This window comes from Thalassophryne amazonica, chromosome 5, assembly GCF_902500255.1.
Source record: "Thalassophryne amazonica chromosome 5, fThaAma1.1, whole genome shotgun sequence".
In the NCBI taxonomy this organism is placed as follows: Eukaryota; Metazoa; Chordata; class Actinopteri; order Batrachoidiformes; family Batrachoididae; genus Thalassophryne; species Thalassophryne amazonica.
Genome location: NC_047107.1, coordinates 40,924,877 through 40,951,402, shown reverse-complemented (window position 1 = coordinate 40,951,402; position 26,526 = coordinate 40,924,877). Strand labels below are relative to the sequence as shown.

General features: G+C 42.3%; 1 protein-coding gene across 1 annotated transcript in view; it reads right to left on the bottom strand.

Annotated features, from left to right (window-relative positions):
* Window positions 1-26,526, bottom strand: part of fam172a (family with sequence similarity 172 member A) — a 538,430-nt gene that overhangs the window by 231,059 nt on the left and 280,845 nt on the right. The window contains 1 exon segment of the mRNA XM_034170053.1: window positions 9,122-9,241. Within this exon segment, the coding sequence (XP_034025944.1) occupies window positions 9,122-9,241 (120 nt within the window).

Sequence of the window (26,526 nt, the reverse complement as noted above, 5' to 3'; positions counted from 1 at the left end):
AGAGTGATTTGTTTTTGTTCAGTGCAGTGATCGCTCTGGGGAGAAAGCTGTCCCTGAGTCTGTTTGTCCTAATTTTGATTGACCTATACCGTCGGCCAGAGGGTAGTAGGTCAAACAGGTGGTTGCTGGGGCGGAATGTGTCTTTGCTGATGCTGGCAGCTCTGCTGAGGTAGCGAGAGCTGGCAATGTCTTCCAGGCTGGGCAGAGAGCAGCCAGTGATCCCCTGGGCTGTTTTGATCACCCTCTTCAGCGCTCTCCTGTCTGCTGCTGTGCACCCCCCGTACCACACTGTGATGCAGTACATCAGGATGCTCTCGATGGTGGTTCTGTAGAACACCACCAGCAGCTTCTCCTCCAGATTGTTTCTCCTGAGCACCCTAAGGAAGTGAAGTCACTGCTGGGCTTTCTTCACCACCACTGTGGTGTTGGCAGTCCGGGAGGGACTGTCAGAGAGCTGCACTCCCAGGAACCTGATGGAGCTGACCCTTTCCACACAGTCCCCTTGGATGCAGAGCGGGGCTGGGTCAGCCCTGTTCTTCCTGAAGTCTAGGATTATTTCTTTTGTTTTTGTGGTGTTCAGCGGCAGGTTGTTAGCTGAAAACCACGCTGTCAGTCGATTTACCTCGTCTCTGTAGTCGGTCTCAAATGCCCCCCGCCCCGAGATGAGCCCAATCACGGTGGTATCATCCGCAAACTTTATGATGATGTTTGTGGGATGGGTCGGAGAGCAGTCATGCGTGTAAATGGTGAACAGGAGGGGGCTCAGTACACAGTCTTGAGGGGAACCGGTGCTGAGTGTGATGGTGGAGGGAAGGTGGGGGCCAAGTTTCACGGACTGTGGGCGGTTTGTGAGGAAGTCCTTGATCCACTGGCAGATGGGGGTGGAGATGCCCAGATGTGTCAGTTTCTGGACCAGGATCTCTGGGATGATGTGCTTGAAGGCTGAGCTGAAGTCCAGGAAGAGCATCCTCACATAGCTCCCCTGGTGCTCCAGGTGGCTATCCAGGGGTGGGGGCGGGGGGAAATTTCCAGGGTGAGAGGTAAGATACCCTATGATAGCCCCCCCGTAAGATATCCAGAGGGGTAAGATATACGGTTACAACGGTTCATCTTTCAGCACCACAATGACCCTAAGCACACAGCAGTGGCTTCAGAACAACTCTGTGAATGTCCTTGAGTGGCCCAGCCAGAGCCCAGACCTGAATCCAAATGAACATCTCTGGAGAGGTGTGAAAATAGCTATACACCAACGCTCCCCATCCAACCTGATGAAGCTTGAGAGGTGCTGCAAAGAGGAATGGGCAAAACTGCCCAACGATAGGTGCACCAAGCTTCTGGCTTGTGGCATCACAGTCAAGAAGACGAGGCTGTAATTACTTTCAACGGTCCATCAACAAAGTATTGAGCAAAGAGTGTGAATACTTATGTACATGTGATTTCATAGTTTTCTATTTTTAATAAATTAGCAAAAATTTCAAACAAACTTTTTCCATGTTGTTATTATGGGATGTTATGAGTAGAATTTTGAGGAAACAAAATTCATTTACTCCATCTTGAAATAAGGTTGCAACATAATGTGTGGAAAAAGTGAAGTGCTGTGAATACTTTCTGGATGCACTGTTGCACTTTCATGGTAAAAGTGCTTTATAGACCATCACCTCCCGAGTACACAAAAACTAGTATGTAAAAACATGTTTTTGCTGGCAAGGTAAATTAATCCTCTCCCTCCCAACTCTTCTGTACTTTGATGCACGGTGAAACCATCTGATAAGACTGATTAAGTTGTGCACATATCATTCGTCACAGAACCTACTGTGGACAAACTGTATCTGCATGAATTACCGACCAATTCCCATTTAAGTCAAAATGGGAGCCTTGCTACTGTCAAGACATGAAGTTTGTAAAATGTGTAAAAAAAAGATTATAATTTTGCCTGGGAGGAAAATGATTAATTTGTTCATTCATCTTCTATACCCACTTATTCCAACTAAGGGGCATGGGAAGGCTGGAGCCTGCCCCAGTGGTCACTGGTGAGTGGAGGTGAACTACACCCTTGATAGGCCACCAGTCTAGAGTCAATCAGACAAAGTCATTCAAACTCTCACCTACAGCCAATTTAGAGCATAGGTGTCAAACTGATTCCAGAAGGGCCAAGAGAGTGCAGATTTTCTTTGCAACCACCCACTCCACCAGGTATTTCACTGATTAACATCACTTTGAGCAGATTGAATTTGTTAATCAGTGAAATCACCTGGTGGAGTGGCACACCTCTGGTTTAGAGTAACCAATACACCTAACCTGCATAGTCTTTGTGAGTGAGAAGCCGGAGTACCTGGAGGGAACCCCCGCAAACATGGGGAAAACACACAAACTCCACACACAAAGGATCAGTTCAGAAGTGAATCAAGGACCTTCTCACTGTGAGGCAACAGTGTTGACCACTAAAGCCTGGGTCCTACCGAGTAATGAAGGATGAATAATGAGCCACGCATGGGTGTGTCAGCGATTATTTGAAGAATGACCCACGTTTTCATCTATCACCTATCTGCTATGAAGGTGCCTCTAAGTGCCTCTCTGTACCCCGCATGGGCCATGTAGCAGTCTCTAGTGAGCCACGACCGACCTGTCATTAGAGCCTCAAATGGCTCGCATCAGCCACACTAAGCCACGTAGTGCCGTGATAGCGCCATGATAACGCTATGTTGGCGCACGTTTAGGCATGAGTTTGGTCCAAACCTCCAGCCTTCCCACACCTTGTCCCTTTAAAGTGTGGGTTTTCAATTCACAGATTCACAGCAGCATTTAAAGAAGTCACATTTTTTTAAATGCAGTCCAAAAATAGACACTCCAGTTCAGTCCCGCGGTTGTGCGCTGTGCGCCAGGCTGCTGTCCACCTGTAATGCACCAGACCAGCTAGAACCGAACCAAGGGTTCCTGTAAAGCTGCCTCTGTGCTCCTCGCTGGCTCCGCAGCTCCCTGGCTTTATTTCTTCTGTGGCTGTAAACACACACAGCATAATCCCACTATAAACTTTATGTTTGTCCGTTTATTTCTGCAAAATTGCTCTTTTGCGCGCACACTGCTGTTGTCCATTCCTGGAGAGCCGCCTCTGCTGCTCCTTCTCACTGGCTTCCTTTCCATCCATGGCTTGCTGGCTTTATTTTTTCCCTGGCTTTAAACACAGTCATTTTTACACTGTGATCACTTTTAACTTTATGTTCGTCCGTTTATTTCTGCAAAATCGCTCTTTTGCGCGCAGTGTCATTCTGCATACAGAATGAGGTGGCTGCTTTAATATACACCTGTGGATCACTTTCTATATATACAACCCCTGGCAAAAATTATGGAATCACCGGCCTCGGATGATGTTCATTCAGTTGTTTAATTTTGTAGAAAAAAAGCAGATCACAGACATGACACAAACCTAAGTCATTTCAAATGGCAACTTTCTGGCTTTAAGACACACTATAAGAAATCAAGAAAAAAAGACTGTGACAGTCAGTAACGGTTACTTTTTTAGACCAAGCAGAGGAAAAAAATATGGAATCACTCAATTCTGAGGAATAAATTATGGAATCACCCTGTAAATTTTCATCCCCCAAACTAACACCTGCATCAAATCAGATCTGCTCGTTGACATTGACCCTATGCCATGACATTGACCCTATGTGTCTTTTTGCAAGGAATGTTTTCACAGTTTTTGCTCTATGGCAAGATGCATTATCATCTTGAAAAATTATTTCATCATCCCCAAACATTCTTTCAATTGTCCAAAATATCAACGTAAACTTGTGCATTTATTGATGATGTAATGACAGCCATCTCCCCAGTGCCTTTACCTGACATGCAGCCCCATATCATCAATGACTGTGGAAATTTACATGTTCTCTTCAGGCAGTCAGTCATCTTTATAAATCTCATTGGAACGGCACCAAACAAAAGTTCCAGCATCATCACCTTGCCCAATGCAGATTCGAGATTCATCACTGAATATGACTTTCATCCAGTCATCCACAGTCCACGATTGCTTTTCCTTAGCACATTGTAACCTTGTTTTTTTTCTGTTTAGGTGTTAATAATGGCTTTTGTTTAGCTTTTCTGTATGTAAATCCCATTTCCTTTAGGCGGTTTCTTACAGTTCGGTCACAGACGTTGACTCCAGTTTCCTCCCATTCGTTCCTCATTTGTTTTGTTGTGCATTTTTCGATTTTTGAGACATATTGCTTTAAGTTTTCTGTCTTGACGCTTTGATGTCTTCCTTGGTCTACCAGTATGTTTGCCTTTAACAACCTTCTCATGTTGTTTGTATTTGGTCCAGAGTTTAGACACAGCTGACTGTGAACAACCAACATCTTTTGCAACATTGCGTGATGATTTACCCTCTTTTAAGAGTTTGATAATCCTCTCCTTTGTTTCAATTGACATCTCTCGTGTTGGAGCCATGATTCATGTCAGTCCACTTGGTGCAACAGCTCTCCAAGGTGTGATCACTCCTTTTTAGATGCAGACTAACGAGCAGATCTGATATGATGCAGGTGTTAGTTTTGGGGATGAAATTTACAGGGTGATTCCATAATTTTTTCCTCAGAATTGAGTGATTCCATATTTTTTTCCTCTGCTTGGTCTAAAAAAGTAACCGTTACTGACTGCCACAATCTTTTTTTCTTGATTTCTTATAGTGTTTCTTAAAGCCAGAAAGTTGCCATTTGAAATGACTTTAGTTTTGTGTCATGTCTGTGACCTGCTTTTTTTCTACAAAATTAAACAACTGAATGAACATCCTCCGAGGCCGGTGATTCCATAATTTTTGCCAGGGGTTGTATATATATATATATATATATATATATATATATATATATATATATATACGAGGTCTATTAGAAAAGAAACCGACCGTTTTATTTTAAAAAAAACTATATGGATTTGATTCATATGTTTTTACGTCAGCCAAGCTTGAACCTTCGTGCGCATGCGTGAGTTTTTCCATGCGGTGACGTCATTCGCCTGTGAGCACGCCTTGTGGGAGGAGTGGTCCAGCCCCCTCGTCGGATTTTCATTGTCTGAGAAGTTGCTGAGAGACTGGCGCTGTGCTTCATCAAAATCTTTTCAAAAACTGTGAGGCACATCCGAGTGGACACCATTCGAGAAATTCAGCTGGTTTTCGGTGAAAGTTTTAACGCCTGATAAGAGATTTTGGATTGTTTCTATCGCTGTAAGGACTTCCCACGGAGTGGGACGTCGCGCAGCGCTCCGAGGTGACGTCGTCATCCTGTTTCAAGCTGAAAACCTCCAAATTTAAGCCTCTGTTGACCCAGGATGTCGTGAGAGAACAGAGAACTTTCAGAAGAGGTCGGAATCAGCAGTTTATCCGGACATTCCACTGTTAAAGGAGATTTTTTTAATGAAAGACGTGCGGACGGATTGGCGCGTTGGCTCGCAGCTGGCGCGGTGCGCCCGCCACAGGAAAAACACCTCCGTGTTGATAACCATTTGTAAAATCCAGGCGGCTTTTGGTGGCTTTCAGTTGAGTGAGTATCTGAGAAATTGTTTAACAGCAGGGCATGTTCCAACTTGTCCTTAAGGCTTCCAACAAAGGTGTTTTTCCTGTGGTGGGGGGGCTGGACCACTCCTCCCACAAGGCGTGCTCACAGGCGAATGACGTCACCGATAGGCGTGTAAAAACTCTCGCATGCCCACAAGGGTTCAAGCTTGGCTGATGTAATCACACGTGATTCAAATCCATATGGTTTTTTAAAAAAATAATAAGGTCGGATACTTTTCTAATAGACCTCGTATATGTATATATATATATATATATATATATATATATATATATATATATATATATATATATGTTCCGCAGCTTACAAGTCACCATGATACAACTTTTAACTTTGTGTTACGTCTTCAAATTCGGTCTTTTGCACGCTTCTCCTTCTGTGTTGCCGCACACTGGAGTGTGGAGTTCTTCCGCGGCTTTAAACACACATTCACTTCACGCAGTCATCCAAATTTTAACTTTGTGTTCGTCCAATATTGAGCTGCCGTTCTGCCTAAATACTCGTTTGGATCAGTGTGCAGTGAGCACACACAGCAGTGATCCGTTAACAAGATATTAAATCAACTATAGATACGAGGGCTGTCCGTAAAGTATAGGTCCTTTTTATTTTTTTCTAAAACTATATGGATTTCATTCATATGTTTTTACGTCAGACATGCTTGAACCCTCGTGCGCATGCGTGAGTTTTTCCACGCCTGTCGGTGACGTCATTCGCCTGTGAGCACTCCTTGTGGGAGGAGTCGTCCAGCCCCTCGTCAGAATTCCTTTGTCTGAGAAGTTGCTGAGAGACTGGCGCTTTGTTTGATCAAAATTTTTTCTAAACCTGTGAGACACATCGAAGTGGACATGGTTCGAAAAATTAAGCTGGTCTTCAGTGAAAATTTTAACAGCTGATGAGAGATTTTGAGGTGATTCTGTCGCTTTAAGGACTTTTCACGGTGCGAGACGTCGCGCAGCACTCTCAGGCGGCGTCATCAGCCTGTTTCAAGCTTAAAACCTCCACATTTCAGGCTTTATAGATCCAGGACGTCGTGAGAGAACAGAGAAGTTTCAGAAGAAGTCGGTTTCAGCATTTTATCCGGATATTCCACTGTTAAAGGAGATTTTTTTAATGAAAGATGTGCAGGCGGATTGCAGCGTCGGCTCGCAGCCGCCGCGACGCTCCGCCACAGGAAAAACACCTCTGTTGGAAGCCTTGAGGACAAGTTGGAACATCTCCAGCTGATAAACAATTTCTCATATACTCACTCCACTGAAAGCCATCAAAAGCCGCCTGGATTTTACAAATGGTTATCAACACGGAGGTGTTTTTTCCTGTCCCGACGCGCGGACCCGTCCGCACGTCTTTCATTAAAAAAATCTCCTTTAACAGTGGAATATCCGGATAAAATGCTGAAACCGACTTCTTCTGAAACTTCTCTGTTCTCTCACGACGTCCTGGATCAATAGAGCCTGAAATGTGGAGGTTTTAAGCTTGAAACAGGCTGATGACGCTGACTGAGAGCGCAGCGCGACGTGTCGCACCGTGAAAAGTCCTTAAAGCGACAGAATCACCTCAAAATCTCTCATCAGCTGTTAAAATTTTCACTGAAAACCAGCTTAATTTTTCGAACCATGTCCACTTCGATGTGTCTCACAGGTTTAGAAAAAATTTTGATCAAACAAAGCGCCAGTCTCTCAGCAACTTCTCAGACAAAGGAATTCCGACGAGGGGCTGGACGACTCCTCCCACAAGGAGTGCTCACAGGCGAATGACGTCACCGACAGGCATGGAAAAACTCACGCATGCGCACGGGGTGCAAGCATGTCTGACGTAAAAACATATGAATGAAATCCATATAGTTTTTGAAAAAAATAAAAAGGATCTATACTTTACGGACAGCCCTCGTATACTTCTACAGCTAGGAACTGTTTATCAAGCTATAAAAAAAAACATTAAAAATAGTTACCGTAAGCTGTTCAAAATACTTTCCACATGGAGTAGGAAAGAAAGGAAAAAAGCATCCAGATGAAACAGTCCTCAGGCTTCTGTGATTCCAGAAGTGATTAGAGGTGTTTTCAGCATCCAAGGTTTGGCAGAAAATGATTAATCCGCTATAAAATAATGATTTTATATACAGCGTCCAGCGCACCGTGCAGGTGGAATTGTGTGCACAAGAGGGCAGCCGCTCCAAGAATAGCCTCTCAGGTCCTGTGTAGCTGCCAGGCGCACAGATAATGGGCTTTTAGCAGACTCGTAAGCACCACGCAAATGCCTCTAAGCCGTCGCAGTAACTCGTACACAAACTGCGCCACGCTGTTATTGCTAAATTTTGAACTTCTTGAAATTAGCGCCACACTCAGAGAAGAGCCTCATTAACTAAAGATAATGCCTCTAAGAGCCACTCAGAGCCACAAAACTCCCATGATAGTTGAAGAAACCTTCTCGTAGCAAAGAAATCATGCTGTGTGGCTCATTATTCATCCTTCAGTATTCTGTGGGACCCAGGCTTAAGTCACTGTGCCGCCCAAGGCAAATTCAAGCATGAGAAAAACTACTGCAGTAATAACTAATTAAGAGAAAAGGTTAGCTGATATAGATTTCGGAATGAAACTTCAACCTCAAATAAAACGCCACTAACATCAGAGTTTATAATATCTTCCTTCATAAACACACTACACTGGACAATAATGAAGTCTAACATTTCCAGGTACAACGCTAAACTTCCCCAACATAAGTCATGAGGTCTAAATAAGCATGTTTGCAATACTGTATCAAGATGGTCTTGCATACCTGTCAACAGAAGCTTTACTGTTACTGTACACATTAAAACATGAACAGCAGCAGTAATAACGACCAACATGTGATACAGAATCTCATGAGATCACAGTAAACCAAAGACCAAACACAGTATTAACCTCAGAAGCCTTAATATAGCCTGCAAAAGATACACTGTAGGCCCATTTGGCTGAAGGGTAACATTATAACAGCAAGAGGATGGCCAAACTTTTATTTTCACTATCCCTTGTGCACCATTATTCCTTCAAATCCACTTCCCTCCCACCATCTTTCAAGCTATCCTTACTCTTTCTCTCAAGGCAGGGAGAACTGTGGGCTCTGCAGCAGGTCCACTTTAACAGTACCACCGTTGTTGTACTGCCATCTCTACATTTCTTTATGCAACCAACTCGTTTCCCATTTTCCTCCTGTTATTGATGTGCAGAGGAGGTGGATGGTGCCCAAGGACTAGGATGGTCGAGATTGTTTACAAAGGCAATTCTTTTACAAGGAAACAAAATGCATTTTTTTTAAATGGTTCCAAAATGTTTTCAGTGTTATCTCACTGCTGCCTATCTCTCAGTGTGTCTGAACACACAGTGTGACACATTAAAGGAATTAATGCATATACACATTGTAATATTCTGAATTTGAATCTGAATGTTGGACAATGAGCTTTAGCCAATATAAATGCTCATAAGTGAGAATATGTAATGATGCTGACATGGGCATATAGTGTGCGTGTCAGGGAGCCTTTGCGTTCGTGGGAGGTAGCAAGAATGAGCGGAAAACTAAACACTCACCAGCTCAACAAAAGACAGGCCTCCATAGCTGTGGGCCATGATGAAGACATACTTGGCGGCTGCTTTGGACACAAAATGGTCCCACACGTACAGCACGTGTTCTTCGGAGGAACCATTTTCCTGCAACACACAAAGCCACTTCAATGTTATATCCAGAACAAAAAACAAAAATCAAAAAAAAAAAAAAAAAAGACAAACTATTCAAGATTGCAGATCATTATTAACAACAACAAACATTCAATATGGAACATAAGGCATAAGAATTATAGATGAGAGGAATCAAACAAATAAAGCCACCAAAGACTTAAGACATTGAAATGCACACCTACGGGCCAGAAAAACAGAATAAAAAAAAAAAAAGACAAAAAAGCAGTGGTGGCCCGGAGCGGTTTCTACAAAGAGCCACACTTTGGCAGATCAATAAGTCTTGCATATTGCAAATGCCCTAAATGTAAAACTCAATAGACTGGTTGACGTAAAGTTTAAATCTTAATTTGTACCACATTGCTGAATCGATGGCTCATCTACATGGTAGCAGAGGCATAATGGGAAAACACTAGGTGAAGGTCAAAAGGAAAAAAAAATACCCACAGTCAAGAGTTACACATGCACACAAACCATGCACTTGGGCACACCATTGCATCCACGGGTACGGTCACAAACAAATGTCTCTACAGATGTTCTCAGTATCATCTGCCTGAACAAACATGCACTCAAACATAACTGCAACCAGCAGATGTGTTTAATCAAGGAGTGAGGCAAATGCATAGCCAGGGCTGGAAAGAACAATAGTGAGGATGCAGGTGAGAAAAGGCTATCCGTTAATGAACTTGTGACATTGATTTTAGACTTTGATTTCCTATCAAACTGTCTAGTTCCCTATAGAGATCAACAATACATTCCCACAGGAGATTACGCTCAACAAAACAGAGCTGGTTCACCAGAAACACCTGTATATCCTTCGATCCTGACACCACAATGGATTTATAGTCGCACCATATTGGATGCAAACATGATACTCATGCATGCCCCCCTATTTACTGTAACTTAGTTAGCATACTGATATGTACAAAACAGAGTATATCCTTAAATAAACAAACATGCAATCTACAGAGAACAAAACCTCATTTGTTAATTGAGTGTCAAAGTGTTGCATAAAATGCTTCCATAAAACAAATAATTAGTGATAGAAGGTAAAGGACAGAGGAGTTCTCTTTGGAGACAATGCTGTTTGTTTTTTAAAAGTGTTTATATAATCATAGTAGGATAATTACTTCAGTATTACCTTTGCTGATGGTGGTAATGAGGAGACTGTAAAATAAACACACATTACAGAATCCAGTTTAAACTCTTAAAGATGAAAGCCAGCTGACTTGTGATTTTATATTTTCTGTGAAGCATCTGTGCGCACAACTGTGTGTGCACTTACCCAATTTGATTATGTGTGGATGTGTGCTTTCTTTCCGTGTTGGTCGCAAGGTAAATTAACCTGTCAGATTGTTTGTGTTTATGGAAGATTAGCAGGCGGGGGCTGTTGTGTCAGCACCCTCCTCCACTTACAGTGTGATGCAAGTGCAGGCAACTGCTGCTCTGCCCTGCCCTTCTGCCATCACTGCTGTGCGTGTGCAGAGGCTGGCTGAAGCTGAGTTGTCTGTCTGAAAGGTTGTGACATCAAAGCCCTTTGAAGTCTCCCTTCTTTCCCCTCCACTATGTCACCCTTCATCTAAGAAGCACCTATTTCATGAGCCTGCCTCCCTCACTTCTGCCCTTCCTTTCTCCTGTGCTGATGCCACCTGCTATTTATCACCATTCCAAAGTACCAACATCTGAAATGACACAAGACAGGCGTTACTAGAGCAGACTTTCTGAATCTACACAAACACCAATGTTTGGACTGGTTTGCACAGGCTGTGGAAAGCCATTCTGGAGTAGAAAGGTGTGAAGGCCATAAACCTAATGTGTAATAAATTTATTAGCTCCATAAATAACGTAACATTTTCAAAACTTTTCAAACAAAGGTTTGATTGTCAGGAATCAAACCTTGCTGTGTTGTCATCATGTAACATTTGTGACTGTTTTTGATAGTTTTCTGAGAAGTTCTCATCACTGGCAAGCTTTTGTTGCCTGTTTGTGGGTCACTGACCATGAACTGTATGGATACTTTTGCTCTTTTTATCATTGAAAGACTGTAGCTGCAATTCTGAGACAAAGAAAAGCGTTTTCTTCCCAACAATGCAGCTTCAGTTTTTGGTTCCTAAGTCGTTTGAATAAATGATCTTGTCCTTATTTTAAACTAAAAATGACTGCAATATTACCAGGAATCCAAAGTTGGAGTTTTAATGACTGGGACTAGGACTGTTGCAATGGTCTTTCATCTTATGGAGGCAAGGGCGTAGGTTTGGTCTCAGCTTTGGTAGGGACAATACCACCCCCCCCCGGCCCCCCTGCCCACCACCACCACCCCCTAACCCACTCATATCATTAGACGCACAAGTACAGCATAATACATAACATATGACGACATAATGCTGAATAATTTAACACTTTATTTACAATATTAAGCGTGTAGGCAAACAAACAAATAGCTTAAATAACAAAATTGCACCCAAAATCACGAATCTATTCGATAGGCCTACACCTGAGAGAACAAGACAACAAAAAAATACTTGTGGAGCTAACAAAAAAAAAAAAAGGTTTTTGCAACCAAGATGTATAATCTATTCTCTTCATCAATAATGCAGTTGTAGGTATCTGGCAACCTAATTAAAAAAAAAAAAAAGGGATTTCCAATGATATATATGGTGTATTACGGTAAACGAAGCCTGTGATGTCATAACACAGAGGAAAAACACGGAAGTTTCACACTAATGCGCCGCTGATTCTCATTACCGTAAGTTCTCATGTAAGCCCTCACTCTGAAAAATTTAACACTGACACAACTGTAGCTCCTCTGAAAAAGAGAGCTTTAAATCAGAAGTGTCTGACTCCGTGGTATAACTCACAAACTCGTAGCTTAAAGCAGATAACCCGTAAGTTGGAGAGGAAATGGCGTCTCACTAATTTAGAAGATCTTCACTTAGCCTGGAAAAAGAGTTTGTTGCTCTATAAAAAAGCCCTCCGTAAAGCTAGGACATCTTTCTACTCATCACTAATTGAAGAAAATAAGAACAACCCCAGGTTTCTTTTCAGCACTGTAGCCAGGCTGACAAAGAGTCAGAGCTCTATTGAGCTGAGTATTCCATTAACTTTAACTAGTAATGACTTCATGACTTTCTTTGCTAACAAAATTTTGACTATTAGAGAAAAAATTACTCATAACCATCCCAAAGATGTATCGTTATCTTTGGCTGCTTTCAGTGATGCCGGTATTTGGTTAGACTCTTTCTCTCCGATTGTTCTGTCTGAGTTATTTTCATTAGTTACTTCATCCAAACCATCAACATGTTTATTAGACCCCATTCCTGCCAGGCTGCTCAAGGAAGTCCTACCATTATTTAATGCTTCAATCTTAAATATGATCAATCTATCTTTGTTAGTTGGCTATGTACCACAGGCTTTTAAGGTGGCAGTAATTAAACCATTACTTAAAAAGCCATCACTTGACCCAGCTATCTTAGCTAATTATAGGCCAATCTCCAACCTTCCTTTTCTCTCAAAGATTCTTGAGAGGGTAGTTGTAAAACAGCTAACTGATCACCTGCAGAGGAATGGTCTATTTGAAGAGTTTCAGTCAGGTTTTAGAATTCATCATAATACAGAAACAGCATTAGTGAAGGTTACAAATGATCTTCTTATGGCTTCGGACAGTGGACTTATCTCTGTGCTTGTTCTGTTGGACCTCAGTGCTGCTTTTGATACTGTTGACCATAAAATTTTATTACAGAGATTAGAGCATGTCATAGGTATTAAAGGCACTGCGCTGCGGTGGTTTGAATCATATTTGTCTAATAGATTACAGTTTGTTCATGTAAATGGGGAATCTTCTTCACAGACTAAAGTTAATTATGGAGTTCCACAAGGTTCTGTGCTAGGACCAATTTTATTCACTTTATACATGCTTCCCTTAGGCAGTATTATTAGACGGTATTGCTTAAATTTTCATTGTTACACAGATGATACCCAGCTTTATCTATCCATGAAGCCAGAGGATACACACCAATTAGCTAAACTGCAGGATTGTCTTACAGACATAAAGACATGGATGACCTCTAATTTCCTGCTTTTAAACTCAGATAAAACTGAAGTTATTGTACTTGGCCCCACAAATCTTAGAAGCATGGTGTCTAACCAGATCTTTACTCTGGATGGCATTTCCCTGACCTCTAGTAATACTGTGAGAAATCTTGGAGTCATTTTTGATCAGGATATGTCATTCAAAGCGCATATTAAACAAATATGTAGGACTGCCTTTTTGCATTTACGCAATATCTCTAAAATCAGAAAGGTCTTGTCTCAGAGTGATGCTGAAAAACTAATTCATGCATTTATTTCCTCTAGGCTGGACTATTGTAATTCATTATTATCAGGTTGTCCTAAAAGTTCCCTAAAAAGCCTTCAGTTGGTTCAGAATGTTGCAGCTAGAGTACTGACTGGGACTAGCAGGAGAGAGCATATCTCACCCGTGTTGGCCTCTCTTCATTGGCTTCCTGTTAATTCTAGAATAGAATTTAAAATTCTTCTTCTTACTTATAAGGTTTTGAATAATCAGGTCCCATTTTATCTTAGGGACCTCGTAGTACCATATTACCCCATTAGAGCGCTTCGCTCTCAGACTGCAGGCTTACTTGTAGTTCCTAGGGTTTGTAAGAGTAGAATGGGAGGCAGAGCCTTCAGCTTTCAGGCTCCTCTCCTGTGGAACCAGCTCCCAATTCAGATCAGGGAGACAGATACCCTCTCTACTTTTAAGATTAGGCTTAAAACTTTCCTTTTCGCTAAGGCTTATAGTTAGGGCTGGATCAGGTGACCCTGGACCATCCCTTGGCTATGCTGCTTTAGACGTAGACTGTGGGGGGGTTCCCATGATGCACTGTTTCTTTCTCTTTTTGCTCCGTATGCATCACTCTGCATTTAATCATTAGTGATCGATCTCTGCCCCCCTCCACAGCATGTCTTTTTCCTGGTTCTTTCCCTCAGCCCCAACCAGTCTCAGCAGAAGACTGCCCCTCCCTGAGCCTGGTTCTGCTGGAGGTTTCTTCCTGTTAAAAGGGAGTTTTTCCTTCCCACTGTAGCCAAGTGCTTGCTCATAGGGGGTCGTTTTGACCGTTGGGGTTTTTCATAATTATTGTATGGCCTTGCCTTACAATATAGAGCGCCTTGGGGCAACTGTTTGTTGTGATTTGGCGCTATATAAAAAAAAAGTTGATTGATTGATTGACAGCAAGCCAAGAACCCGTGCTTTCCAACAGCATGCTATATGTTGCATATATTACGGTAAAGTGCGTTCGGTGACTTTTGAAACAAGGCAAAAGTATGAAAAAGAGCGCAAAACTGACAAAAAAGTACAGAGACAGACAGCAAACATAAATGTAGTAATTTCTGAGGAAAAGGCAGGATGTTAGTGTCATTTGTGAAGGTGTGTGTGGGTGTGCAGTTTATTTTAAGTGTGGCGCACAGCATTGTTCGCAAGCCCTCCACCCCGCCCTTCTTGTTTTTCTGCATCGGAGCAGTGTTGCCAGATATGAAATATGAAAGTATCGTACCAAAACCTCAAAATTATCGTATTTTGGGAGAAATGATCGTACACAAACAAAACGCATACAACGTAGCTATTTTAGTGTTTTTTTGTTTTTTTTTTAATTTCCAAAGAATTTTCTGTCACATTTTTAAACAGTAATTATAGTAATGGGGAAACTAGAACGCACTACTAGAAAGATTTTTTTTTTCTGTGAAGGGACACAAACGTGTTAATTACCAGACTAGAAAGAGTCGAATTCAACCTTGAGGTCGCTGTCGTCATCCGATGCCATGGCCACTTGTGCAGATTTTGTTGAACACAGAAAAAATGTTGACACCTCCTTTTCTTGTATATCTCTTTGCTCTTGTGTTTTGTTCATTTGTTGTTGCATTTGTTGAAATAAAGTTTCAAAAAAAAAAAAAGATGTTGGTTGGGGAATCTTCCTGTCACGGCACAGATTGGATGGGAACTCATTACTTTGTATGAGAGGGGGCGGGCTTTCAAATGATGTTGTCCAGGGCGGCCAAAGCCAGCAGCAGCCCTGTGTGTGTTGTGTCTTTGATGCCGCCTGAGTGCAACGCCTGCAAAATGATTCTTGGGTGTCAGAGAGAGATGCGTGTTTGGGCAACAACTGAAATTATCGTACATTTTGGATTTTTTCCCATTATTGATCGTACATCGTACAGAGGGCAAAACTATCGTACAAATACGATAATTATCGTACATCTGGCAACACTGCACCGGAGCCACCCATCCTCTGCGCTCCGGGACCTCCCACTTTACAAATTAAGCACTGCCTGCCACGAGATGCGCTTTGTTTACGTCCATGTGAGAAGAACGTGAGCCAATGAAATTGCAACATGGGTAACCCTGTCACTCTGGCACGTCGAAAACACAAAACGTGACGACTAAAATTATAGTATCGAGTTCGCAAAAAAATAGTGAATGATTTTGTTATATAAACAAAAATGCTAAATATTGGTAGGGACTATTTTGCCATCCCAAAATAATGGTTGTGACTTGTCCCTATGGTCCATATGCAAACCTACGCCCCTGTATGGAGGTTTTGGTCTTGTACTTGCAAGTGTCGCAATTAGCTTTAAGTTGTATAAACCTCGCATCCAATAATAAACCACTGAAATTATCACAAGGTAGAGGGACATCATGGTGTTGAAGGTGTAAAGGAGGTAACTGAAGGGTTAAGGTTATGGTTATGCATCAACCTTGATGTTGGGTAGTATGACTACCAATGAGTGCTGTACTATTAGCCACTTGTGTTTTGCGTAGGGTCCCATATCAAAAACAGACTTTTTCTTTAATCCCTGGTCCAGGCAGAGGGTCACCCCTTTGGGTCTGGTCGCCTTGGGGTTTTTTCCTCGGATCATCGGAGGGAGTTTTTCCTTGCCACTGTCGCAGTTGGTGGGGTTGGACCTTGCTTCTATGAAGTGCCTTGAGGCAGCTTTGTTGTGATTTGGAGCTATATAAATAAAATAAAATAAATAAATAAACCTCTTTGTTTCAATGTTATTTCAATGGAATGTAACACCTATGCTGTTAGGCAAAGGGAATGGGTTAGGACCAGTTCTAGATTCGTAATGGAGTGGTGTGCAATTCAAAGATAGAGCCATTGACAGGAACTTTTAAATAGAAAAGCCAGCAAAATTTAATACAAACAATGATAGACACACAATTAATATTAACTTAAAATCAAAAAGTTTCCTTTATAAAACCTCTCTTTTACCTCACTATTTGAAATAAAGTTCTGTTAAGGTTTTACTTTGTTTCTTTTTCTTGTTTCAAAGCTGTTTAGCTTTCATGTATGACAGTCATTTTATTTCATGTTTTTGCAGTTTAAAACTATCTTACGTTGCTTTAATTTACATAAAGCTTTGTTTTAGGTTTGTACTATTTGATTGTATCAATTTCATAACAGTATTTGTCACTTTGTAATGACACTGTATATACCCTTAAAAGTACACAAAAACAATTCATCAAGAAACATTCAAATGACAATAGTTAATGCAGAGCAAAATCAAATAAATAGTTTTCCTAAATGTCCAAAAGCTTTCAAAGTCTCACTTGTCTCTTTAAATGTTCTGTAATCCAATGCAGAATCCTTTTGTTTCTACCCAAACCTTTGTCCAATAACGAGTAAGGTTCTGATGCTCAACGGGCAGCACGTGCGCCTTACGCAGCTCTGTTGATTGATCCAGGGATTTGTCTGTTGGGTGGCTCGCCTTGCTGTCAGCTCAGGTCCGAGTCCAAGTCTAGGGAATTGGGTGGTTCTTGGGTGGAGTAAGAAACCTGGCCTGTCAAACAGGCAAAAAAAACAAAAAAAAAAACAACTCTTAGTATAAAATAAAATAAATCTGGGATAAAACCTAAATCAAGCCACTTCACAAGCTACGGTTCCTAGGTAACCACAGGTAACTGTCTCTTAACAGTAAACTAGTTGCTTACAGTTACATAAAGATAAAGTTTCTCTTCACATAAAATACATTTACAGAGTAACCTTCACAGTAGAAAATAAAAGAGCAAATAATGTTTAGGTACCGTTTCTCTGCTCTCCTCAGTCTCATGCCACGTTCACACCAGGCGCGATAAGATGCTACAAATTTGCGGGGGTCGCGTGGCGATAGACACGCCTCGTTCACCCGGTGTGTCGCTCTGCTTTTGCTGTGAAAATTCGCCCCAGTGCGTCATCAAATAGGAGGAGCTTCCATTCCGCTCGCCGGCTCCGGTTGTCAGTCAAGTTAACATGACGGACCTTGATCACATGGAGTGAGTTGTTGTGGAAAGCACCCAATACAGGGAGTATCATTATTTGCTGCAGGAGCTGTGTCTGGATGACGGCCACTTTCAGCGGTCCTTCCACCTCTGCAGGACCCAGTTTGAGGACCTCCTGTCCCGTTCACGTGCGCACATGTAAACAATTAAAAAAAAATAAAATAAAAAAAAGAAACTGCTGCCTGCTGTGGGACTGCAGCTTGCACTTCCCCCCAAAACCCTGTCATAATTGTGTTTAGAAACCAGTCACCATTTGATTTATTATACATGTGTAGTTAATAAGTAAAATAATCTCCATGGATGATTCGCTCGCACGCGCACGTAATGCCGCGTTCACACCGGGCGCGATCAGACGCTACAAATTCGCAGGGGTCGCGTGGCGACGGACGCGCCTCCTTCGCCCGGTGTGTTGCTCTGCTTGGGTGGACTTTCGCTGTGAAAATTCGCCCCGGTGCATCATTAAATAGAAGGAGCTTCCATTCCGCTCGGCGTCAAGTCATCATGACGGACCTTGATCACACGGAGCGAGTTGTTGTGAAAAGCTCCCAATACAGGGAGTATCATTATTTGCTGCAAGAGCTGCGTCTGGATGATGGCCGCTTTCAGCGGTCCTTCCGCCTCTGCAGGACCCAGTTTGAGGACCAACTGTCCCGTTCACGCGCGCACACGTAAACAATTAAAAAAAAAAAAAGAAACTCCGCTGCTTGCTGCAGCTCGGTCTTCCCCAAAAAAACTCTGTCATAATTGTGTTTAGAAACCAGTCACCATTTGTTTTATTACACATCTGTGTAGTTAATTAATAAAATATTCTCCACACAGACGATTCACTCGCGCAAGCACGTAAAAAAAAAAGAAAGAAAGAAACTCCACGGCTTGCTGTGAGGCTGCTCCTCGCTCTTTCCCACAAAACTCTGTCATAATTGTCTTTAGAAACCAGTCACCATTTGCTTTATTATACATCTGTGTAGTTAATAAGTAAAATAATCTCCATGGACGATTCCCTCGCGCGTGCACGTAAAATAAAAAGAAAAAGAAACTCCGCTCCCTCTGCTGTGGTGCTGCTGCTCGCTCCAAAAACTCTCTCATAATTGTGAAATAAAGGACAAAAGAGACATAAGTCCTGCTCACAGGCTGCTACCAGAGACAGGACATGTTCACATCTTCAGTCAAACTCCAGACATCTCCACGTCACTACATATCCAGTCCCTGCCTGATTGGTCATCGCAGCTCAAAGAGACGAAAAAGTTCAGATTTTTCAACTTGGGGAGGAGGGCAACACGACGTGACGCGACGCAATATCGCGCTACAAACGCGCAAAACGCTCAAAATCGCTTCACTCGCGTCCATCGCGTCGTGCTGCGCGGTTTGGCGCCAAAACACGTCATTACATAGGAATTACATGGCAACCTGTGGCTGCAGTCGCTCGTGTCGCACCCGGTGTGAACGCAGATGGAGGTTTAAGTGTCTCTTTTTAACCAGTGCAGCAACAACTGCTAATCAGAGATGCATATTAGCGTTACTTACTTAACAGAAAACTTTGAGAAAAGCGGTATTCCTTAAATGAAACTCACCAAATTGCCTCCGGAAGGCTATTTAAAAACCAGAGTGCACTCCTCCTCCGTACAGGCCAGGTTTTACATTTTCACCAAACTTTAGTAGTTTTCTGAGTGTTTTTGATAACAAACTGCTGCTCTGGTCTGCGTCTCTCTGCTGGCTGCGGGTGCACTGGGCCTCGGCAGGTGGGGGAGGGGCATGCTCTGAGTTAACGTTTCTCTCTTTACTATTTCTTTTTTTTTTTTAAATAACATGCATTATTTATGCAGTCACTATTTATTTATGCGTCATGTAGTTTTTAACTGTTTTTAAGTGCAAATTTTAATTATGTATTTATTCATATTTATTACAACCATATTTGTAATGGGGGTTACAGGAGGCCTTTGCTTCGAGTAAGATTTTGAGACAAATGCAGACAAGGGAACATTTTTATTAATTCATGTTTTCATAAGATCTTCCATTGATTTCAAAGCAAGTGACAGTTCCATTGAAATCAATGGAAGGCATTACAAAAAACATCAATTAAAAGAAAAACATTCCCTTGCATTGCTGGACTACGAAAAATGATGCCCACCTCTTAGACCATTCGGAAGATTCAGACGGCTTTCGGTGGCTTTTCAGTCATGTGACTATCCGAGAAATTGTGGAAGAGGTGAGCATGTCACAACATGTCCTGTGAGGCTTCAACACGAAGGCGCTTTTTCTCCATCAGCTTTGTGCCGAAGCCATCGGTATGAATTTCGCTGCAACTCGTTTCATGGCCAAATCTTCTGTCACAGTGGAATGTGCCGAAAAAGTGCTGATGTCCACCTCTTCCGCAATTTTTCGGATAGTCACACGACGGTCCCTCATCACCACAGCGTTCACTTTAGAAATGATCTGGTCATTTCTGCGTGTTGATGGCCGCCCGGAGCGCGGCTCGCTCTCCACCATTGTGCGGCCATCTTTAAACCGGTTGTACCGCTCCTTAATCTATGTGATGCCCATAGGATCGTCACCAAAAGCCGTCTGAATAATCCGAATGGTTTCCACCTGGCTGTCGCCCAGTTTATGGCAAAATTTGATGCAGTCACGCTGCTCCAGTTGTTCCGTCTTTTTCCTTGGAATGAAAAAAACGCCGAGCGCACGACACACCCCCTCACACAAAGGCTGCTTACCAGGAAATGACGCAATCGACAGGCGTGAAAAAATTCACACATGCGCACGAAGGTTCAAGGTTGGCTCTTGCAAGCACATGTGATTCAAATCCATCAGGTTTTTGAAAAAAATAAAAAGGTCGGATACTTTTCTAACAGACCTCGTATAACAGAGAAATGTAATCTGCTCACTGCGTTTGGACTATAACACACTTTCTTGTCTCAAAAATATACTGCATTATCATCTGTGGACATAAGCTGGTACCATCTACACAAGTGACAAGCTGCTCCTGTATACAGATCTGAATGACGTACACTCTGACCAACACTCCACAGCAGAAGGCGGTGGTAATGCATCATTAACTTGGATTCCAACCACAGAAGAAGAAGAAGAAGAAGAAGAAGAAGAAGAAGAAGAAGAAGAATGCCTGGATGAAGAGAACATGCTGGGTCTGAGAGACGAAGTGGAACACATGGTACAAATTGCTCCTACCTTGATAATGTGATAATGCGGTTAGTCTTCACTTAGTGCACAAAGCCTTAAACTATTTAGCATGATGTTGTCAGAAAGGGTGGTCCTCTTAAGCTGGGCTTACACTGTGCAAGTTTTGGCCCTTTTTCAGCCGATTTTTCACTCATGCGAGAATTTTTTGGATAGCACAGAGTTTCAGCTTAATTGCGCGTCCTGCATTGTGTAGTACAACTCCTGGCAATAATTATGGAATCACCGGCCTCGGAGGAGGTTCATTCAGTTGTTTAATTTTGTAGAAAAAAAGCAGATCACAGACATGACACAAAACTAAAGTCATTTCACATGGCAACTTCCTGGCTTTAAGAAACACTGTAAGAAATCAGGAAAAATAATTGTGGCAGTCAGTAACGGTTACTTTTTTAGACCAAGCAGAGGGGAAAAAATAAATTAAATTATGGAATCACCCTGTAAATTTTCATCCCCAAAACTAACACCTGCATCAAATCAGATCTGCTCGTTAGTCTGCATCTAAAAAGGAGTGATCACACCTTGGAGAGTTGTTGCACCAAGTGGACTGACATGAATCATGGCTCCAACATGAGAGATGTCAATTGAAACAAAGGAAAGGATTATCAAACTCTTAAAAGAGGGTAAATCATCACGCAATGTTGCAAAAGATGTTGGTTGTTCACAGTCAGCTGTGTCTAAACTCTGGACCAAATACAAACAACATGGGAAGGTTGTTAAAGGCAAACATACTGGTAGACCAAGGAAGACATCAAAGCGTCAAGACAGAAAACTTAAAGCAATATGTCCCAAAAATCGAAAATGCACAACAAAACAAATGAGGAACGAATGGGAGGAAACTAGAGTCAACGTCTGTGACCGAACTGTAAGAAACCGCGTAAAGGAAATGGGATTTACATACAGAAAAGCTAAACGAAAGCCATCATTAACACCTAAACAGAAAAAAACAAGGTTACAATGGGCTAAGGAAAAGCAATCGTGGACTGTGGATGACTGGATGAAAGTCATATTCAGTGATGAATCTCGAATCTGCATTGAGCAAGGTGATGATGCTGGAACTTTTGTTTGGTGCCGTTCCAATGAGATTTATAAAGATGACTGCCTGAAGAGAACATGTAAATTTCCACAGTCATTGATGATATGGGGCTGCATGTCAGGTAAAGGCACTGGGGAGATGGCTGTCATTACATCATCAATAAATGCACAAGTTTACGTTGATATTTTGGACACTTTTCTTATCCCATCAATTGATGTTGAAAGGATGTTTGGGGATGATTAAATCATTTTTCAAGATGATAATGCATCTTGCCATAGAGCAAAAACTGTGAAAACATTCCTTGCAAAAAGACACATAGGGTCAATATCATGGCCTGCAAATAGTCCGGATCTTAATCCAATTGAAAATCTTTGGTGGAAGTTGAAGAAAATGGTCCATGACAAGGCTCCAACCTGCAAAGCTGATCTGGCAACAACAATCAATCAATCAATCAATCAATTTTTTTATATAGCGCCAAATCACAACAAACAGTTGCCCCAAGGCGCCTTATATTGTAAGGCAAGGCCATACAATAATTATGTAAAACCCCAACGGTCAAAACGACCCCCTGTGAGCAAGCACTTGGCTACAGTGGGAAGGAAAAACTCCCTTTTAACAGGAAGAAACCTCCAGCAGAACCAGGCTCAGGGAGGGGCAGTCTTCTGCTGGGACTGGTTGGGGCTGAGGGAGAGAACCAGGAAAAAGACATGCTGTGGAGGGGAGCAGAGATCGACAACAATCAGAGAAAGTTGGAGCCAGATTGATGAAGAGTACTGTTTGTCACTCATTAAGTCCATGCCTCAGAGACTGCAAGCTGTTATAAAAGCCAGAGGTGGTGCAACAAAATACTAGTGATGTGTTGGAGCGTTCTTTTGTTTTTCATGATTCCATAATTTTTTCCTCAGAATTGGGTGATTCCATATTTTTTTCCCTCTGCTTGGTCTAAAAAAGTAACCGTTACTGACTGCCACAATTTTTTTTTCCTGATTTCTTATAGTGTTTCTTAAAGCCAGAAAGTTGCCATTTGAAATGACTTTAGTTTTGTGTCATGTCTGTGATCTGCTTTTTTTCTACAAAATTAAACAACTCTCCGAGGCCAGTGATTCCATAATTTTTGCCAGGGGTTGTATACATGGAGTAATGAGCTGCATTTAACATCTCATGACCATCTCCCGATCGGCAATCGTATGGCCAGATGAAAATCAAACCTGTTTGATATTCTGGTTGGCCGTCGTGAGGGTATCACGCTGTTGAAGCAGCGCTACAAGCGTCTCTCGCACTGTGCCTGTGCAAACACCGAAGAGAGCATAAACAGTGATCATCTCTTTGGGAGAGAAGCTTCTGTTTCTTTTTTCCCCATTATTCTTCAACTCATTTAAAGTCTTTTTCTTTTTGGTTAAAACTTTGATGTCTCCCATCGAGAGTTTTTGTAAAAATAAGAAATGTAAATAAAGTTAAAAAAAAAGAAAAAGAAAAAAAAAAGCTTCTGTTTACATTTTGCTTCCGGAAACACGAGTTCGACGTGTGGTTTTTGAACGTACAATGTGAGCAGTCCGATCGCATCAGAGCATCAGGCCGTATAATGTGAGAACATTAAACGTGCGCTCTGACCTTTTAAACCCTGCAGGTTTGTCACATAGTTTGAGCTGGAGCCAAGCACAACGACTGAAAATATCGTACAGTGTCTGCCCAGCTTTAGAGAACCGTGTCCGCAAGTTAGAACAGCTCCTTAGCTCATTGGAGTTAGATGTTACAGGCACTCCAAATGAGCTTAGTGTTGGGACAACTAGCATGCCTATTAGCATTAGCTTAGCCCCGCTGGTAAGAGATGTCAGCTTTCAGACAGTTGTTAGGTGGAAAAAATCCCATAAGGGTTAGTGCCTTGTTGCGGTACCTGGCTCACAGTCACTGTTATTGACTGTGAATTATTTTTCTGCCTTAGACATGCCCACTGATAGCCCTCAGAGTCCACGAGTAACTTCTACCACTATCTTCAGAATGAAACAGCGTGCATTCATGATAGGGAAAATTAAACTACAGATGCCAGCCAACGTTAAATATATTCCTGGGGCCAGAGGACCTGACATTAGCTTTGACCTTAGGGTGCAGACAATGCGAAAGGACAGCCAGATGAATGAACATGACATTAGATACAGCCATACTATTATTCATATTGGCACCAATAGCAGTAGAATGCAACAATTAGAGTTCACAACTATGGACATAGAGGGGACTTGTGATGTCGCCAGAAAGATGTGTTGGCATCGATTAATGGACTCTGGTCTCCTCCCCTCTTGGGGTAATGATGAGGCGCATAGCAGACTGACAGGTGGGTGGTGCAGTTTTGTAGGCCTCTCTGAATACTGGAGACCTCTTCCTGAGGTTGCTGTGGCTTAATGATGCTGGATGGCCTTCATCCTACTGGGGAAGGCTTATCTTATCTGGGAATATAGACAGTTCTACAGGGAGGGTAACATTAGGATTCCACAGGCCAGGCCTCAACAGGCCACATAGCAGGTGATTACAGAGCCAGATTGTGGGAATGGCATCCATTAGATTAGCGGAGGAACTAGACCAGGTAAAACATTGTGGTAACAGTGTAGTCTATGTGACAGGAAGGAAAATTTTTCATGCTGAGACTGTAGCCTGTTTTCTGCAGACATACCCATAAAGAGCGTAGAGGGACATGTTTTGCAAATTTAGTGCCACAGAATCCCATAAATCACTGTTGTGGTTAGTTATAGTGGATAACATTATAACTGAGGGTTACCCATTAAGCTAAATCTGAGTTTAGCTTAATGGGTCTTGGGGGACCAAAATATAACTCATTTGAAAACTTTACAATTATGTCATAGTATCATCTGATCTGAGGCCACATGCTCTGGACACTTGAGTGAAGAGAGGGATAGAGTTGTCAACTGATCACCATCTGGTGGTGAGGACTTTGGACAGACCTGGTAAGACCAAACGGATAGTGCAGGTGAACTGGGAACATCAGGAGGAGCCCACTGTCTGACAGATCTTTAACTCACACCTCTGTCGGAGTTTTCTGGCATTCCTGTGGAGGTTGGGGGCACTGAACCAGAATGGGTAATGTTCCAAGTTGCATTGCTGAAGCTGCAGCAGGGAGCTGTGGACTGAAGCTCTTAGGTGCCTCAAGGGGTAGTAACCCTGGAACACCATGGTGGACATCGATGGTCAGGGAAGCCATCCGACTGAAGAAGGAGTCTTTCTGGGATATGTTATCTCGGAGGACTCCGGAAGCAGTTGCAAGGTATCGATAGGTCCAAATGGTAGCAGCCGCTGCTGTGAGGGAGGCAAAGCAGTGGGTGTGGGAGGAGCTTGGAGCAACCATGGAGAAGGACTTTTGGTCAGCACCAAGGTGCTTCTATCTGATCAGAGGTGTTGTTAGGTTCCAAAAAGGGGTTTTCAGTTTTAGAAGTGTTTTTCACCAGCTTTTACATAATATATGAGAGGCATGCATGTAAACACAAAGCAAAGCGGTTTAGAAGAGACCAGCCACTGACGTCACTGTGCAGCTCTACTCTGACTGGGTGTCATCCCCCGCCACTCAAAAACAAAGCAGAACAGATTCAAACGTGACCTATTAAAATACCTCTTAAAATATGTCAAGGTTAGCCATCTTTGAACTTGTCCAAGGCCTGTGTCCCAAGAATGTTCCCTGTGAATTTGGAGACTGTGACAGTAATATAACTGGACTTACGCTGAGCACAGACAGACAGACGGATGGACTGACGCTACGTTTTTGCAATACCCAATGGCCATATGTTGGCCTCGGGTAAAAATGGGGGACCAGAGAGGTGTGCTAACTACAGGGGCATCACACTATTTAGCCTTCCTTAGTAAAGTCTAGTCCAGGATGCTGGAAAGGAGGACTCGGCCAAAAGTCAAACCTCAGATTGAAGAGAAACGATGTGGGTTCCGTCATGACCATGGAACAACTAACCAGCTCTTCACTCTCACAAGGATCCTGGAGGGGACCTGGGAGTATGCCCATCCAGTCTACATGTGTTTTGTGGACTTGGAGAAGGTGTATAATCTGGTACCCTGGGAGATGCTGTTAGAGGTGCTGTGGGGCTATGGAGTGACGGGGGTCCCTTCTCGGGGCTATCCAAGTCCATAATTTGCCCAAAACAAATAAGTAAAAACAATTTAATTTCATTTACAATTTCATCTTATTTATGGTACACACTGCTCTTTCCCTTGTAAAGAAATTCTTGTTGAAATGGTATTTTACTAGTGAGCAGATTATCTCATTTATGAGACAGAGGATTTTGGAGAACAATGCAGTTTTTCCTTAAGTATGAACCACATGATCAATTAATAATGTTAGTGTATAAAACCAATCAAATTTCTAAATGAAGCCATAACACTCCCATGGCCTGTTGTCTAAGATTTGGTGTAAATCTGGTTCAAAAAAATTAACCTCTCACCAATAACCCCAATGGCCTTGACTCCAATGACTGACTTTAGGGAAATTTGATCTCACTGGGCAATTCCAGATACCATCTCCACATGTGTGCCAGAGTTTAATGGACAACGGAATGAGGAAAAAAAATTGACTGTTAAACCACTTACCTTGACCTTTATAGGAAATAACACATTAAGGGCAATTCTAAGGTTGACCTTCATCCACACACCAAGTTTGGTGGAAATTGGACAAAGGACTGGTGGAGGAGGAGGGGAAAAAACAAGAGG